General features: G+C 38.9%; 2 protein-coding genes across 4 annotated transcripts; one reads left to right on the forward strand and one right to left on the reverse strand.

Moving 5' to 3' along the window:
* The first annotated feature begins 445 nt into the window (after positions 1 to 445).
* LOC131331996 (auxin-responsive protein IAA9-like) lies at positions 446 to 7,103 on the forward strand. Of its 3 annotated transcripts, none has more exons than XM_058366006.1 (7): positions 446 to 661; positions 2,803 to 3,245; positions 3,668 to 3,894; positions 4,204 to 4,430; positions 4,567 to 4,708; positions 5,651 to 5,712; positions 6,699 to 7,103. In XM_058366006.1, the coding sequence occupies exons 2-7, from the start codon at positions 2,841 to 2,843 to the stop codon at positions 6,734 to 6,736; spliced, it is 1,101 nt and encodes a 366-aa protein (XP_058221989.1). In that variant the 5' UTR covers positions 446 to 661; positions 2,803 to 2,840; the 3' UTR covers positions 6,737 to 7,103. The 3 variants fall into 3 exon arrangements, with proteins under 3 accessions (XP_058221989.1, XP_058221988.1, XP_058221991.1); XM_058366005.1 differs by having other exon boundaries at positions 451 to 661; positions 3,656 to 3,894; XM_058366008.1 differs by lacking the exon at positions 446 to 661 and adding an exon at positions 860 to 925.
* Positions 7,104 to 9,513: 2,410 nt separating this feature from the next.
* Positions 9,514 to 12,985, reverse strand: LOC131331995 (glutamyl-tRNA reductase 1, chloroplastic-like). Its single transcript, XM_058366004.1, has 3 exons — positions 12,438 to 12,985; positions 11,539 to 11,780; positions 9,514 to 10,969 (listed from the first exon to the last, which is right to left on the reverse strand). The coding sequence occupies exons 1-3, from the start codon at positions 12,712 to 12,714 to the stop codon at positions 9,839 to 9,841; spliced, it is 1,650 nt and encodes a 549-aa protein (XP_058221987.1). The 5' UTR covers positions 12,715 to 12,985; the 3' UTR covers positions 9,514 to 9,838.
* Between the last annotated feature and the right edge of the window lie 4,339 nt (positions 12,986 to 17,324).

A 17,324-nucleotide genomic window follows, 5' to 3' on the forward strand; every position in this document is an offset into this window, starting at 1 on the left:
TTGGATTGCGAAGGTGATGGTATTTGGTAATACTTTGTTTGGTTTCCAAAATTGGTCCGGATTGGTAGTCCCATGGGATAAACAATCAATCCGGCCCATAGAGGATATTAGCAATACCCATTGGGACTTGGTATTCGTAGTCCAATCCCAAACCCCTTTTCATTACTAATCCCTTCTCATTATCAATTTCTTCTCTCAATCCAATTTCATCATTTAATCTCATATAAAATAAACATAATATTAATAATCTCATTATCTAATCTCATCTTAAATAAACATACTCATTATTAATTATTTCTCATTAATAATCTATTCTTATTATCAATTTCAATTCTAATCTTATCTCTTTACGAATCTCATCCATTCATCTATCACTGTTATCCAACCGGAGAGGTTCTGACCATACCCCCACCCTATTATAGCGAGAAAAAGAAGGGAGTATTTTATTTGGCATTGAGCTTCACATCGGACACCAGATTAGCTTTTTTATAACTTTCCGCCCAGTGGAGGGTCCATCGTCTCTCTCTCTCTCTCTCTCTCTCCTCTCTGCGTGTGTGTGCTGTGCGTGTGCATTTCCTCTGAAAATCGAAGAAAACCTCACTCCAAACCGTCTCTCTCGCCCTCTCCCTCTCCTCACAAACTGATCCAGAAGCTTCTTCAGGTTAATCCCCCTACCCTCCTCCACCTTCATTTCTCTTGGAATTTCTCTTATGCTCTCTCTCTCTCTCTCTCTCTCTCTCTCTCTAAATATATGTATTTGTGTAGCTAATTCCAACCTTAGTAGTTTTCCTTTTAGTGTTATTGTGCTCTGGTGGTAGTATATTATTTTGAAATTTTAGTGGTTGCTCGACTACTTGTTCATGAGCTCGATGGTTTGGTTCTTCAGATCTATTTTCTGATAAATAGGCTTAGAAGTTCAGCTTAGGTCATCTCCAGCCCTTTACTCAATTTTATCCCTTAGTTTTTACTCGAATCTCCTGCCATCAGCTTCTCTTCCACAAATCTCTCTCTCTCTCTCTCTCTCTCTCTCTCTCTCTCTCTCTCTCTCTCTCTCTCTCTCTCTCTCTACATATATATATATATGTACACACACATATGTGTGTGTGTGTATGGTGCGCGGGGTTGCCTTTTTAGGTTGCTCTTTGCCCCATTGTGATTCCTCGTGCTTGGGTTCCTTTTAATCGTTGTAATTTGTTTCCAAAGATTAATGAATTCTGTTTTTTGCTCTTCAAAAAAAAAAAAAAAAAATTCTATCTGTGTATACACAATTACACACGCATATGTAGAAACACAGGCATATCTTTGTGTATTTATTTTCGATATTCTCTATCCTATTGGAGTAAATATTGTGTTCTGTAAATTTATGCTTGAGATTTAGTATCTTATTTTATTTGTTGATGAGCTTCAGTTGTTAAGATCTTGAGATATTTTTTCTCACACAGCCATAAGAATTTATCATATGTCGTCTCCTGCTCTTTACTGCAATTTTACATAATTGAAAAAAAAAAAAAAACATAGTACTCGAATGGGCAAATCCAGATATGAGCGAAAATTGGATATAAAAGCGTCATTAAATGGCAGGGGGGTAAATTTAAAAGACCAAATAAAGCCCTGAAAATTCAGTTAAAGAAAACAGTCCCTGTTGATCCGAGTAAAAAATCTGAGTAAAGAAATACAGTATATAAATTTGGGTGAGTTATTTAATAGGTGTGAAGCGCTCCAATGGGAAAGCTTGGATCTAAGCATAAAGTTGGGTAGAAGCTTAGCTAGTAGCATAGTTGTTGAAAGGCACAAATTGACTATTAAAGATTAGTACAGATTCGAGTCTCCCTTGATTTGAGTAAAAATTTGAGGAACTCAATTCGACATAGTGTTGACTCAAAGAGTGGAGGGAGTTTTAAGAGATTTTATACTCTTATTTGAGTTGAAGTGGAGTTTTGAGTAAGGGATGGGGATGCCCTTGGACCATCTCCTGCCCTTTGACAAAAATTTACCCTCATTGCTTAGAGTTTGAGTAAAAACTTCATTCGGAATGAAGCACTCCAAGGGGCGAATTGGAATCTTAGCATAAATTTGAGTTATAGCTTCATTGACAGCATTAGGTTACAGCACAGTCCCTCAGTCCTAAATTTAGAAGCCACAAAATGGCATTCAAAATTTGAGTAAAGATTTGAGTTCCCTTGATTTGAGTGAAATTATCATTACTTGAGGTATCAAATAGACTATTGGATGTAAATTTGGAGGAGTATTTCATGCAACTGCCTTTGAATTTTGTATGAACTTGGGGTTTTGATTTTATCTCATGCCTCGGGTGTCAATTTTATTTGGTAAAGTTCTGGCAATACCAAGTTGCTAATTGAAGAGCAAGAGGTTTGGTTTTTTTCTAACATTTTCTCTTTTGCGGTGCTTATTTTGTAACCTTATACATGGAAATGTACTGCATTTGAAGTCAAAGACTGCTAAGAACTACAGAACTTGAGGCTGTTATGTACTGCTTCTGCATGTGAACAGATTTGGGGTTGAAGTTTATAAGATTAATCCTTTCCGATATGTTACCTTTGAGGAAGGGTATATACGTTGTGTGACCATGTTTTTATAGGAATAGACATTGCAAAAGGAATTTGTTAGGATAGACTTTTTTATTGGATGGTTTGTTTAGCAAGTGTAGTCAGCTGTTGTTTATTCTCTGCACCTTTTCTGTTTTAGTCTTCATTGGTTATTGGTTTTCTATCCTTTTTGGTCTTTAATTGGGATCTTCAGATTGATGGATAAAATTCTAATTTGCTTCTGTGGTAAGAGCAGATAATAAACAAAATCATCTCTTCTGGCTTTGAATTCTGATGTCTCCACCTCTGGTTGGAGTTGGGGAGGAGCGTAAGAGCAATGTCACTATGTTGGCTTCTTCGGCCTCCTTGGACAGTATGTCCACCAATGGGCCTGAACTGAAAGAACGTAACTACATGGGGTTATCAGATTGTTCTTCGGTAGACAGCTCGACAATTTCTACGTCTGAAGACAATAGCAGCCGTTTGAATCTGAAGGCAACGGAGCTGAGGCTTGGGCTTCCTGGATCCCAATCCCCTGAAAGAGGTCCAGAACTCTGTCTGCTAAGCTCAGCAAAACTTGATGAGAAGCCTCTCTTCCCTTTGCATCCTTCGAAGGATAATAATTATGTGCTATCCCAGAAGACTGTTGTTTCAGGTAACAAAAGAGGGTTCTCTGATGCTATGGATGGATACTCAGAGGTGAGAACTGCTTTTTCTGAAGAAATGTGATCTTTCAACCTATATTACATGCACTCGGATACCAGCTATTGGATAGGGGCATGGATGTGTTTTAGATGTTAAACACAACTAATACAAATGTCAAGGACACGGGGACAGTATTTGTGTTTTTAATATTTCAAATTTTTGCCTTAGGTACATTGTGTTTACAGTGTGTCATAATTCATTTCATGCCTAACATGTAAGTTCTATTCATAGTTCTGTAGTAAACTTGTATCCTAAATATGCTTTCTAGGTGAGTGCTGAGCTAAAATGTTGGGACGCATATCCCTTACTCTTATTCAAGTGTGTCCGATAAACATACTTCACATAATTCGAAAATGATGTGTAACATGGTTTCTGGAGATATACACAGCACTGACATTTCACAGCCTGATGAACAGGGAAGATTTGCTGCTAATTCCGAGGTCAAGGCTATGCTATCACCTAGGACTATTCCAAACTTGGGTGTGAAATCTGGTACTGCAAAAGATAACACTGGGACTCAACAAGCCACAACTAAAGAGGTAGTGCCTCAACAAGTGTCTCAAGAGAGGCCTCGTGCTTCCAATGAGAATGTTCCAAATCGTACTGCTGCTCCAAATGGCAATAGCAGTGCACCCGCTACCAAGTAAGTGCAGATAACTTGAAAATGAGGCGTTCCATGAGAAAGTAGGCTTTACTAGGGCCTGGGGGTGTTCACAGATTGGATTGGTACATCCTTACACTTAGCGGTGCCTAACCCATCGGTTCTATTTTATGAACCAAGGCCAGACTGGTATTTTGTGAACCAAGACCTAACCGGTCTACTTCAAAAATCAAACCAACATGTGCGGATTGGTCCGACAGGTTGATGGTTCAAGTTATTTTATTTTATTTTTTTGTACATCTGCAGGCTTAACCTTGAGAATTGTCTTGATCTATAATATTTATATGGCAGGGCACAGGTTGTTGGTTGGCCACCTATAAGATCGTTTCGAAAGAATACATTGGCCACAACTTCGAAGAACACTGATGAAGCAGAAGGAAAAGCAGGGTCTGGTGCTTTGTTGGTTAAGGTCAGCATGGATGGTGCTCCTTATCTTAGGAAAGTGGACTTGAAAACTTACTCTGCATATCAGGAGCTCTCTTCTGCCCTTGAGAAGATGTTCAGCTGTTTTACTATTGGTGAGATTTGAAGTTAACGATTGGTAAAATGGTCTTAGTAGATGGTTTTCATACTTTTCAAGCGTTTGTTGTTCTTAGATTGCATTTTCGAAGATGTATGCGTGGATCCAGTTACTGCCATTCTGGTGTCATACAGGTCAATATGGATCTCATGGAGCTGCGGGGAGGGAGAGGCTGAGTGAGAGCAAGCTGAAGGATCTGCTGCATGGATCGGAATATGTTCTTACTTACGAGGACAAGGATGGTGACTGGATGCTTGTGGGTGATGTCCCGTGGGAGTAAGTGCTAATCCACTCCTTGTGTTATGAACTTATGATCTGGTTCATCATTTGGAGCAGATGGTATAGTCATAAAATAATGTTCCTCTCATTTAATGAACCATGGAGTTGGTGACTCATTGGAAAAATGGGCAGTGCTTTTGAGAAGCAACCTAGTGCACAATAACTAACTCATAGAGGATCAAACATTCTGTAAGAGATTTGACGCCATGACCTTCGACCATAGCTCTAATATTTTATAAGTGCCCAAAGGCTTACATTGTTAGAAATGGGCCCATCCATGTATTTCAAGCTATCTAATGAGAACTTTTATTAGTGTAGAGGTAGGCGTTTGGAAGAAAATTGTCAACTTAATGTGCCACAATGCTCTTGTACAAGCCTTGAAAAAATCATTTTGAAAGCTTTTATGAGTCTCCACGTTGGTGGACATAGGTGTCATGTCAGTAGAAGTCCCACACTCCCGCGTACACGCTCATCAAAGGAGATGACTGTCCTACATTTCTTAGAAGTGAGACTTGCATCCTACAGGAAACCCCAAAATAAACATTGCTCATTCGCCATACATGTACATAATTATTCATGCTGTATATTTCCAGATAGAACTTGATTCCGAGCTTATCTTTTGGAAGCCTTCTGTTGGGAAGTAAGGTGGAGATATCGCTTTTGTGTAGCCCAACAATTTAAATGCTTCAATTATATCACTCCCATTTGTCACAAACTCAATCATGAGTATTATCCTCTTCTGTCAGCATTGAAATCTTTTTCTCCCCATTTTTTCTTCCCACTTAAACAAAAGGAACCTTAGTTCATACTGAGTTTACATGGCTTTAGGTCATAGTTTCATTTGCAGTACTTAGCATAGAAATTTTTTAATTTTGGCCTGTGTTATTCTTATCTTGCAGTTTGTTTTGGGGGTCTAATTTATGTTTGGATCTACTACAGGATGTTTATTGATAATTGCAAGAGGCTGAGGATTATGAAGAGTTCTGACGCCATTGGCCTAGGTGTGTTTATTTGCTGGTCCATTTGTTTTTATGTTACAGCTTTTGTTACCATTTCTTGTTACCGGGACCAAATAAGTATCCTGTTTCGAGAAATACAGTTCAATGAGTAGATGTGCATTCTCTGGGATCCCACCTTTTTGATAGTATCTTTCTTCTAAAAGATTGATTATTGCCTCCATCTTTAACTTCGGATCTTGTCAGTATGTTAGAGCTACGTACACACAAATTGGTTGACGAATAAAAGAGGGGTTTAAATGTTTTTATCAGTGACTTCTATTGGATCTATTTAACTCGTAGCTCTAGCACCTGAGAACCTATTTATGCCTATAGCAGTCTACTCCATTTTGTTTACCAAATAGGCTTTGCAGCCAGGTCTTGGAACCTTCTTTGGATGTTGCAACTTCTTTGGCAAGATGAAGAGTGACGATAAAGCGGTAAACAGAATAATTGATTTTTACAGTACCAGATGGAAAAGGAACAAGGAACAGCCGAGCAATGTAGTTAACCTTTCGTACTAGACACATTTAGTCGACTCGCATGTTGCTGCTCTGGAATTTACCGACATGACTTAGGTAGTGTTTAGTTTCCTGGAAATGGAATCCTTATTCCTAGGTCTCCTCATGGAATGGGCTGTGTGGCCATTCACATCAGCTCTCTCTCTCTCTCTCTCTCTCTCTCTCTCTCTCTCTCTCTCTCCTTGTAGTTTGCGTAGTGTTAGCTTTCGTGAAACAGGCCAACCTAATGCGGACCGTTTATAAGTTTTTTCTTTTGATAAGTAGATCAAGGTCTTTTAACGTATTGAAGTCCAAAAGTTCTTGAGTTTTCTAGGTAGTGCGTAATAAAGGTTAGAAGTTTTCAAACTTCTTTCTATAGATGTGTATACATGCTACTTTGTATTTATTTATTGTAAATTTTATTTGAGTTGTTTCAGGTTTGTGTAACAGATAGTAACAATATATTTCTAACTTATTTTGGTCTTTGTGTAGCTCCTAGGGCCGTTGAGAAATGCCAAAACCGGAACTAGCTAGCATTTATGCATGGTGTTGCTATCCATTCAACAATACGGAGGGGAAGAAACTTGGGTAAGAGTTGTAAAACGCTTCTCCCAGATTTTCCTTGAAGGTTGACCGACTGGACAGCAGATCATTGGCTAAATGCCTTCTATGTGTTCTATTTTCCTGGTAATTCATGTTCCCTAAGCCTTGTTTAGTGTAAAACTCGTAAGAAGACCGTTTTCCTGGACAGTACTTCTGCAACTTATATAATGAATGTGGTGTGTCTTGCTCCCGGACTGGATTCTAAATTCTTATTATGTCAACTGTAAAGTGCATTGCTTGTTGAACGTCTGGTTTTGTGTGTTTAATGAAAGTCGCGGTCTTCGTTGTCCACTAGCCTCAGTCCTCTTCGACTAACTTGCGTGTATGGTGCGTTCACATAAGTGCATTTGTTTTTCTGCCAACTATGATGGAATTGGACATATTTTGCTAGCATTGTAATTGTGATTTTCTATATAGAGTTGTTGACTGTTTGATCACTAGCAGTCCATTGCACGACAGGTGCAAACCTTTAACTTCCCTTCGACTTACTTGCTCATCATATTTTAGGTGGATGTTTATGTCCATGTTTTTCGATTTCGTATCCGTTCATGTGCCAACTATGATGGAATTTGACATATTTTGCTAGTGTTTCATCTGATTTGTATGGATTAGGTTTAACCGTTTGATCACTTCCAGCCTATTCCATTCTAGGTGCAAACCTTGGTACTTCCTCATCTTATTCACGGTGGATGTTTTCTTCAATGTGTTTCCGTTTCGACTCCAGTACACCGTTGACTCAATTTTTTTCCATACAAAAGAAAAGGTTAAATAGATTTGGTTACAGAGTGTTAACAGTTTTCAGAACTAGTATATTGAGGGAAAATTTTACAATTTGGTATGGTGGATTATATTTTAAACTTGGTTTTTCGATTTTTTAGAAAATCAACCTAAATTTCAGAAAACGTATTCGAAATGATGGAGAAGATGGAGGAATAGAGAAGAAAGTTTGGAATGTTGGAATTGGAACGTTGTTTTTACCTACTCCTACCTGGGTTGGACTCAAGGATTGTACGCGGACGTAAATACTGATTTGCCAGCTTTTTTGATATTCTGTCTGATGGGGATCATGTGATGCATAGTTTGATTGACTGCATTATTGATGTTCCCTTGGACAAATACCCCTATCATGTCTCCATTATTGATGTTCATTAATAGTAGTACCCAGGCCAGGTACCACTCGAAAGGTTGCGGCGGTGCTACCCCCACCGTTTTGTTTTTCACATCATCTACTCTTATCCAATTATATCAATTATTACTCAAACCAAGTATAAGCTAATCTCCCTCCTTAACGTATAACATATCCATCTCTTATCCATCATTTTTCCTTATTCATGTAAAATCTTACCCGCTTGACATACGGGCCGCTACGTAATGAAACAGAAAAAGTAGTAAATGGGGGAAGGTAAGTCATTGCATAAACTCACTTCTGAGCAATGTTATCAATACCATTCCGTACCGGCCGGTACATATCGTTTTTGACAGAATCCGGTACCCTACACCTCTAATTCCGTTCCGGCTCACATACTGGTCGGTACCGGCCAATACCAGATAATACCGGACTATTTTTAAATTTATTTTTTTCTTCAAGTACCGGACAAATACCGGACAGTACCAGGCAAATACCGGATTTTTTTATTTTTTATTTATTTTAAAAAAGTGTATATTATACGTACTATAAATTCTTTTAAGTAGGAAAATAACACTACTAGCGATCAATCCGAAACGGTATCCGGTATTTGACCAGTACCGATACGTACCGTTCCAGTAGGAAAACCGGTAGCCTGACCGATACGGTATTCAAAACATTGCTTCTGAGTTCTAACATTAAACTTTCGATCTCGCTTCTCCGGCTTCTGACATTGCTCTAGGATTCGTGGTTGGAGAGGGAAACTCGAATCCCCCATTTTACATAGAAGATTGAGAGGTCCAAAACAACAAATAAAACAACAAATCTTAAGTATCAAAACAAGTGAAGGGCTAAGTTGAATCTATGTTCTCCCCCCCCCCCCCCCCCCCCCCACCAAAAAAAAAAAAAACTCAATGACAACGAAATGATCGACACTATGTTTGCCTTGGGTTAGTAAACCGGATTGCATTCTCTGCCTTCTCTCTTCCTTTCTTTTTTGTGCTCAATAAACAGTTAAAGAAAGGTTGACTAGCATTGTGACCCCCTGGGCGTCACCATAGGAGTTTCTAACCTCTCTGAATATTTGGCTGATAGGTGCTCTTGTGAGGTAGCCATTGTCCCGGAAGGGACAGTCCATCCTGACAGCTCCCTAAGGGCGCAAATTGAACAAGGATGTCCTCGCAGTCTCACACACAACATATGGTTCATGTGTACTACCACAAGCGGGTTCGAACTCGTGACCTCGTGGAGAGGGAGGGAGTTTCACCCCTCAGTCCCTCACCCTTGCCAACTTGACTACCACCTCGGTGGTCGTCCTCTGCCTTCTCTATCTTCTAAGAAAAGGACTTGGTGGGCAGGCCTGGGCCTAGAAGATCCTTAAGATGGTCAGCTTGGTCCAGATCACGGTCCGACCCGTCTTGGATATGAAGGCCCATGTCCATCCCTAAACCTCTCTACACTATGCAATCTGAAACAAGTTGTCGTGGACACATCGTGACAACTCTCAAGCATTCAAATATGGCAACATTCCAAATGCAGAAACGAAAGCAGAATCTCCTCAAAAAATGGGAAATGGTATAAGCCAACCTCGATATATTGGATTCCTCAATAGTTTAATTACAAACAATACAAGTACATCAGAAACCAGATTGGGGACTATTTCATATGGTACAAAGGGTTAATCTCAGATACATCCTACAAAGTCGAGTGGGGGGGGGGGGGGGACACTTGGTGTTGAATCACCAATAAATGATACTCTAAATGAATTTGGAAACATCCCGGAAATTGATTGAAACGTAAGTTACAACAACTGTGGCTCTACAAATGACTGTGAGGCAATCTTACCTCTGATTATTCAGACTCAAGTGAAAGAAGTACCTCAAAAAAAATTTGACAGAGTAGTTCACTTCTGATTTTGCTCCACCTTAGCTCGAATCTTCTGTTCCAAAACGGATATCTCTGTTTCAAGACTAAACATTCTGTTCAACGCGTGCATATTCTCTAGAGTTTCATCAAGAGTCCTACTATCACTCCCATCACATCTCAAATGCTGCATGGGACCATGAAGTAGCTTGTTTACAATTCCCCGACTGAGATCATCAACAGCTCTCTTTGTTTTCTTTGAAATATCATCACCCATTTTCGACAAGCATTTTTCTAGCTCCGCAACCCTCACTCTTTCTGCATAAGCTCTCAGTTTCTTGATTGTGGGAACGGTTTCCAATGAATCTCTCCAGGCTTCGAATTGCTTAGATTCCTCACCGATAATTTCTTGAGCCTCCATCGCTTTCCGAATCCTATCCTCTTTGTTAGCTGCCACGACTTCCTTTAGGTCGTCCACGTTATAAACCCTTGAATTTTCAACATCCGCAACGCACGTGCCCACATTTCGCGGAACAGAGATATCGACGAAAAGCCTCAAACCCCCAACTTCTTGACTAACAGGCGGAAGATCATGTACGTTTTCTTTCGTGAATAACAGGGTATCTGAAGCAGTGCTTGTGAAAATCACATCTGCTTCAAAAGCACAAGTTAGCATTTCGGAAAGAGGCTTGTAAATTATTTCAACATCCTTCAATTCGTCACGGATGGCAGATACTCTCTCTTCGGATCGGTTCACAACCACCATTTTGGTGCACCCTTTTGCCACCAAGTGTTTGATCACAAGCTTTCCCATTTTGCCTGCTCCAACGACCAACATCTTAGCAGAGTGATGACATGACTGAGGAAGCTTCATTAAAGCCAACTCAACGGCGGCTGAGCTAACTGAAACTGCACCCGATGCAATGTTTGTTTCCGTTCTAACCCGTTTTCCAACAGTGATTGCATGCTTGAATAGGCCACTGATGTTCCTGCCAAAGCCGGTGACTCCTTGCCCAACTTTGACCACTTGTTTGACCTGAGCTAGGATTTGACCTTCACCCAAGACTAGGGAGTCTAGCCCTGCTGACACTTCAAAGAGGTGCTGTGTGGCATCTTTATTGTACAACAAAAACCGGTGCTCGCAAATCTCTGAGACAGGAATCCCGCTTGTCTACAAAGGAAAGAAGATAAGTGTAAAGTGTCTAAACTCTAAAGAATGATAATCACATATTCACATTGTTATGACATGTTGCAACTTGCAAGTGAAATCAAAGAGAAGAGATTAGCAGTTCCAGTGTGATAACTACTATGACATTTGAGAATATAAGCATGATTTAAATATTCTCCATGTCAATTCATGTTCCAAGCAAACTTTACTCAGACACGTAGCATGGTGGTAATGTGACACTCACAATGTAGATGCAATATATGTTCTCACAAAGGCTCAAACCTATCTCATTCAGATCAAAACCATTGACTTCACTACACAATTTATTTTTTTCCTAATAGAAAACAGAATAGAATGAACATAAGAACATAAATGGCAGCCAGCTGGGCTGGCTCATCAGGAGTTTGGGTATTGTGAGTGTTTAAAGGGTCCATTATGCCTCTCCCTAGTCAATAATTGTCTTGGTGAGTTGGTATGTAGAATTACCCTCCCTCATTCCAAAACAAGAACATAAACGTCAGCATGAGGGAAAAAGAAATTATAAGCAAGGGGTAAAGAGAAATGGAAAGTACCTTCGACATCCATTCAGTCACTTCTTTTACACCACGATGTTGAGACAGTGCAACAACGTATATCTCCATCCTGTTGCAGGTACTAAGAACAGCAGCTTCTTCAATGTGATTCAAACCACACAGCTCTGCAATGGCTCGAGGCCACTCGGCTTCAGGAATGGCCAATTTTTCACGCATTTCAACAGGTGCAGTGTGGATACTGAGCCCAATTACAACAATGCTGCTCCTTTCCTTTGTATACCCTGATGAAAATCAAATGTAAATTTTCAGAGACAGCTCATTCATTTTTCTGGTCGATATAATTCATACATAAAATGATTGACAAAGATAAAATCAACTTTAATGAGAAACAATACATGTATTCAGAAACACAAGTATAAAAAACTTGATAATCATTTCATTAGTTCAAAAAGTATTACTTAATTCATCATTATTACCGCATTTTTGGCCGCAAAAGTAGTAATTAAACTCCCATACTAATTTCATGTATAGGCATAACTTAGAACCAAACTCTTATTAAAATCCCTCCACTCTTACTCCCGTCCTAGACTCAAACTCATACCCGATCGAGTTTTACTCAAAATCTTTATCAAATCGAGGGAGACTCAAATTTTTACTCCAAATGTTAAAGGCTTGGTTCACTCTTCACTATTAACAACCATACCATTAATAAAGCTTTTACTTGCGGTTGTGCATATATTCGGGGTTTTCCATTGGAGTACTCTCTACCAAACGAAGCTTTTAGTATTTGAGTAAGGGCTGGAGATGCTCTAAGACATTTAGGCCCCCAAAATTTTAGATTACATTTGGGACCCGACCCGATGCAACCGTATCCTCGGCTAATGCCCAAAGCATTGGAGATTAGCGCATAATTATATGAATGGATATGCGTGACTTACTGTCAGCGGCTGAGGTCTTGAGTTGCTCAAGGGCCGAAAGGCTCGGAGAACGAGAATCCGATGACGCATTCTGATCGATTCCTCCAGCGGTCTGAACCAAGACATCGGAAGCAACCTCGCATCGAATGGCGGGCCCACCTCTCCGAATCAGGGCTCTTCCGGTTCGAGCCTGCTTGCAGAAGACTCGAATCTGACACGGCGGCACGGCGGCGGCACTGTTGCTGAGGAGGAGAGTCTCGAGCTTCGCCCCTCCGAACGCGCTCGAAACTGCCATCATCGCTGGCCGAAAATAGCTTCGTAAGTGCCGAAACCCCAACAACCCTTTCCCTAACCCTTGGATTAGATTAGATGTGTGAGAGAGAGAGAGAGAGAGAGAGAGAGAGAGAGGGAGAGGTTTTAGGGACGGGCCGTGTTTGGTCGTTTCACTCGCTTGGTAATGTGAAAGGGGGGTTGTTCGTGTGCTAGGAATTGGTCTGTTTTTGTACGTAGTAGGAGGCTACCAGGAGCAGTAGTCGTTTTGTCCGGTTGATTGTTGTGTTTGCTTTCACGCAATTGAATAGGATTTAGTTCTTTGGATCAGACCGCAAAAAAATTAATTTTGGTAAATCTCTAGTAGCGGCACGAATGGTCTTTCTTTAACCATATTGAGAAATTCTCTAATCTTGGTGCCGAATGACCTTTTCTTGACCGGATAAGAATAAAATTAGTTAAAGTACACGTAAATTTATTGAAAGAGAGAGAGAAGGGGAGTTGGTGGGGTTTGGTTGTGGTGGCCGGTGGGGAAAGAATTGACCGAGATGGGGGGAGGAAAAGGAAAAAGGGGTATAGGTGGAGATTAGGGGATCGAATTTCTCTGGGTTTCGATTGGCGGGTGGAATACACGTTTTATCCACACTCTCTCAAAGAAATTGCTATTCCTTTGGAATGTGGGATCCACTTGCTTTGTTTAGGAGATTTTTTTGGGCCTCCCAATTTGGACTACTGAATTTTCTTTTCTTTTCTTTCCCATTGATGTTCAAAATTGAATTTTCTTCTTGTATAGGTTACTCTTGTACAGCGGTAGGAAGAAAAGGTCATGGTACTAGTTCTGAACATATTCTTTTATACTTTTGTCTTTGTTTTATTTTTTTTCTTCCGTCTCTTAAGTGTCGTTTGATTTGTGAAAGTTTTGTTTCTCGTCTTCTCAAGAGTTATAAGTTTCGTCTTTGGATAAATATTTTGTCCTCGTATTGGGTTTTTCAGATATGATGTTTTTTCACAATGATATATGTGCCTACAGTGTTTTTATCCCACATGATGTTTTTGGCAGAGCAACTTATTGTGGCTTGTCAGATCTGTAGTTTTTAAAAGTTCATATTTGGTTAGAGTTTATCTGATCGTTTGAGTATTTGTTGTCTTGTATCTTTGGCTAGCATTTTATATCTTTTGAGATTGCTGATTCTTGGTATGAATTTTCAGTAGATTGCTGTTTGCGTCAAGCTCAATGTTTGCCTTGAGGTGAAAGACATCGACTGTCTTGTGTGTTTTTCGTTTTACATTTAGAGGATTAGTTTGGCTTTGCCCATAATATTTGTAATAAACTCCGTTATGTAAGTGCCGATGGACCGTTATTAATATAATATTCATCATTTTGTCAACCAAAAAAAAAACCTACAAGAAAACTAGAAAACATAAAACTAACCTAATCTAACAAACTATTATACTACTTTGTTCCTTGTCCGTTTTTCAACATATCATTATCAAATTACTCATATTTTTCAGTCTATAATATATATTTTTTATCATCTTGAAAACTTTTTTTAATCAAAATAACTAAAATCTATCAAATAAGATCAACTTTGCATATAGAAAATATTATAAATTCAATAATATAAACAGTTTTTGGAGATGTCATAAATAGTGAAAATGGACAATAATTATGTGACGGAGGGAGGAATATTATGTTAACGACTAACATTATGGACTTGAAATTAATCAAGGTACTCATAAATTGGCTTAGAAATATATGTAAAATGAATCATGCTATTTTTGCACTTTTGTTATGCTAGTAATGGAAGCTCAATTTGCTTATGTTTTGGGCATTTTTATGACCTTAAGTCCTTAAACTATTCCTCATTTTTTTTAAAAAGCCATAAAGAGCATAAGCACTAGTCCCCCAGCTTCCAATCGATTGTTGGCTGCAAGATACCAAATCACCACTAAAATCAAAGAAAGGTACCCTAGTATTTGTCTCTTCTAAAAACAGTCTTGATATTTGCACTTAATTTTCAAATTAAAAAGCATATCCGGCCAGCATCCAAAAACTAACGGAAGCTGAGGTAATTCATGCCTTGTCTTGGCACCATGGCATCCACTGAACTGCCCTAATTAAAAAATATTCCTTCTCTTTTTCTTCATCAATAACCAACAAAAATATTGGCATGAGCCAAAGGTGACAAAAGAGGGCCAAGGCAGCTTATTTTACCAAAACCTTAGGGCTTGTTTGATTCACGATTTAGAACATAGTATCGGATTACCAATACCGTAGGAGCGCGTCCCAATATTCGGATGTTATAATTGATAGACGGATTATGAGGGTGTTTGTTAGAGCTTATAATATCAACATTTAGTTCACACCTTTCGCCTACGTAAATTGTTTGAAGCATTTCTGCTTCTTGAGGGCAAAACAGCTTGAAAATTGGATGCAAAAAAAAATTGATAGATTGAAAGATCTAATTGGACAATATAATTTCTACGGCTTGTAACTTGTAAGCAGAATAAGCTCTTACCATCCTTAATTGTTATTATTATTATTTTTTGAAACGGCGAAAATATGATTAAAGAACTTGACAATGGGTACATCAAGGGAAAGAGAAAGGAGAACACTAACTCTCATGCTATTAGTCCCGTTAATCAAACATGGCCTTGACAGTATGTGCGGCATTACCAAAAAGAAATTATTGTTTGATTTGTGTTTTGAGCAGGGATGGAACCAGGATTTTGTAAATGCGGGGACCAAACTATGAACAAGATTTTGAAATTTCAAGGTTCGGAAATCTAATAGTTTGTTTGGTTTAAATTTTGGAGGTTTTTTGAGTAGTATGTAGAAAGGGATATAAAGAGGAATGAGATAAATAATTGAAGGAAAAACTTACGGGAGACCGTGACGTAGAAAGAAAAATTGGGTTTTGGATCCAAAACAAACACATTTTTACAGAATTTAAATGTCTAAATAGCACTTAATACAAAATATAATATTTAGGTGTTATTAACAAAAAAATGCTAATATTCATATTAAAAAAAAAAACTCACTCGAAAGGACGTGGGGGCCGTGGCCCCCATATGACCACACATAGATCCGTCATTGGTTTTGAGGGAGGTTTTTAAGAGTAACGAGTGAAGAGAGAGATAGAAGAAATCTATTGGAGATCATGGCAGAGATTTTAAAATTCAAAACGAACAAGTCATAACATTTCTATTTTCTGATGCATAAAGGTGATAGATTTCAGTTTTTTTTTTTTCCGAGCATTACTGACGGAACGTGTTTTCAAGAGCATTGAAGGCCACACGGCCATGGAAATCTAGTTAAAGGTGATAGATGAGTATTGAAAGAAAAGGATAAGGCCCGAAGAGGAGAAGGGGGAAGATATGTGATGGGGATTGCCTTGTTAAGATTTCCTGAGTATCTATCAGCCACATCTTCCATGGGAAAGGCGTGGAGAAGATTAGTACTCACACTTTAAAAGATACGACCCCATCTGGGACTGCATGGTTCTCAAAAAAAAAAAAAAAAAAATTTAATTAATTAATTGATGCCGGGCATCCCATCCGAGCCGTCCAAAAAATAACCCCATCTGGGACTGCATGGTTCTCAAAAAAAAAAGAAAAAAATTTAATTAATTAATTGATGCCGGGCATCCCATCCGAGCCGTCCAAAATATTTTTTGGACGGCTCGGATTTGAAAGGGTAAATATTAGGTACAAAATACCCAAAACACCCCCCTCAAATCCGAGCCGTCCAAAACATTTTTGGACAGCTCGAATGGGGTGCCGGGTACCACATGGAAATATCCTCCCCGTACCCAAAATTTTCTCAAATGTCCGAACCAGCTTACGCGCACCTCGATTAATTTTGAAAATCAATCCCACCTCCACTAGGAGGGGTCTCATACGTGAACTGACCTCAAAGGAATTGATAGTGCGCACCTAAATAGGTTTCGATGTTTATTTCAGATCTTTTCTATAGTACCTTCTTTTTAGTAATTTGTTTATTTATTTTTGCAAAAGAACACCTCATTAACATTAATCAAAGGCGCAATTACACAGACAATCTATGCACAAATTGCAATGTGGGGCCCACTATGAGTCTCACACAAATTATATGAGTCGTTAATTAAATTTAACACTTTTTTTCAAGAGTTTTCGCAAAAAATAAGCTCAATCTGATACCTATAAGTACTCGATCAACCATCTAATTTTTCATTTAAATTTTTTGGTTGACCTCACATTGCGATCTGTACAAAGATTGTCCGTGTCTACAGCCTTCTTTCTGAACATTAATGAGGGTACAAGAGATGAGAAAGCAGGATTACTTTTTTGAAAAAAGAGGAAAAACCATTGTAAATCAACTATTGCAACATCTTATTGTGCACAGTGTACTCTTTTACTGCATATTTTTTTCATAGCCAACATAGCTAGATAAAGGAAAATTTTCCCAGAACATGGTTGATCAAAACTAAATCAAACTCTCCCTAATTTCGTCGTCATCGTTTTTGAGATTAAGTCACTTAAGATGGTTGGTCAAGTTAATGAGCTATGCATAGAATCAAACTCTCCCTAACCCGCAACTTGATTCAGATCTTTGAGCGCATGATATACCGTTTATATCAACACCGAATCCCGCATTCT

This window comes from Rhododendron vialii, chromosome 7a (assembly GCF_030253575.1).
Source record: "Rhododendron vialii isolate Sample 1 chromosome 7a, ASM3025357v1".
Lineage (NCBI taxonomy): Eukaryota > Viridiplantae > Streptophyta > Magnoliopsida > Ericales > Ericaceae > Rhododendron > Rhododendron vialii.

Excerpts from the sequence above, each read along its gene's own strand:
- LOC131331996 (XM_058366005.1), top strand. The coding sequence starts at position 2,841 with ATGTCTCCACCTCTGGTTGGAGTTGGGGAGGAGCGTAAGAGCAATGTC. Across the intron at positions 3,895-4,203 it reads AGCAGTGCACCCGCTACCAA|GGCACAGGTTGTTGGTTGGC; the intron begins GTAAGTGCAGAT and ends TTTATATGGCAG. Across the intron at positions 5,713-6,698 it reads TTCTGACGCCATTGGCCTAG|CTCCTAGGGCCGTTGAGAAA; the intron begins GTGTGTTTATTT and ends GTCTTTGTGTAG.
- LOC131331995 (XM_058366004.1), bottom strand. The coding sequence starts at position 12,714 with ATGATGGCAGTTTCGAGCGCGTTCGGAGGGGCGAAGCTCGAGACTCTC. Across the intron at positions 11,781-12,437 it reads CAAGACCTCAGCCGCTGACA|GGTATACAAAGGAAAGGAGC; the intron begins GTAAGTCACGCA and ends GATTTTCATCAG. Across the intron at positions 10,970-11,538 it reads TGACTGAATGGATGTCGAAG|ACAAGCGGGATTCCTGTCTC; the intron begins GTACTTTCCATT and ends TTTCCTTTGTAG.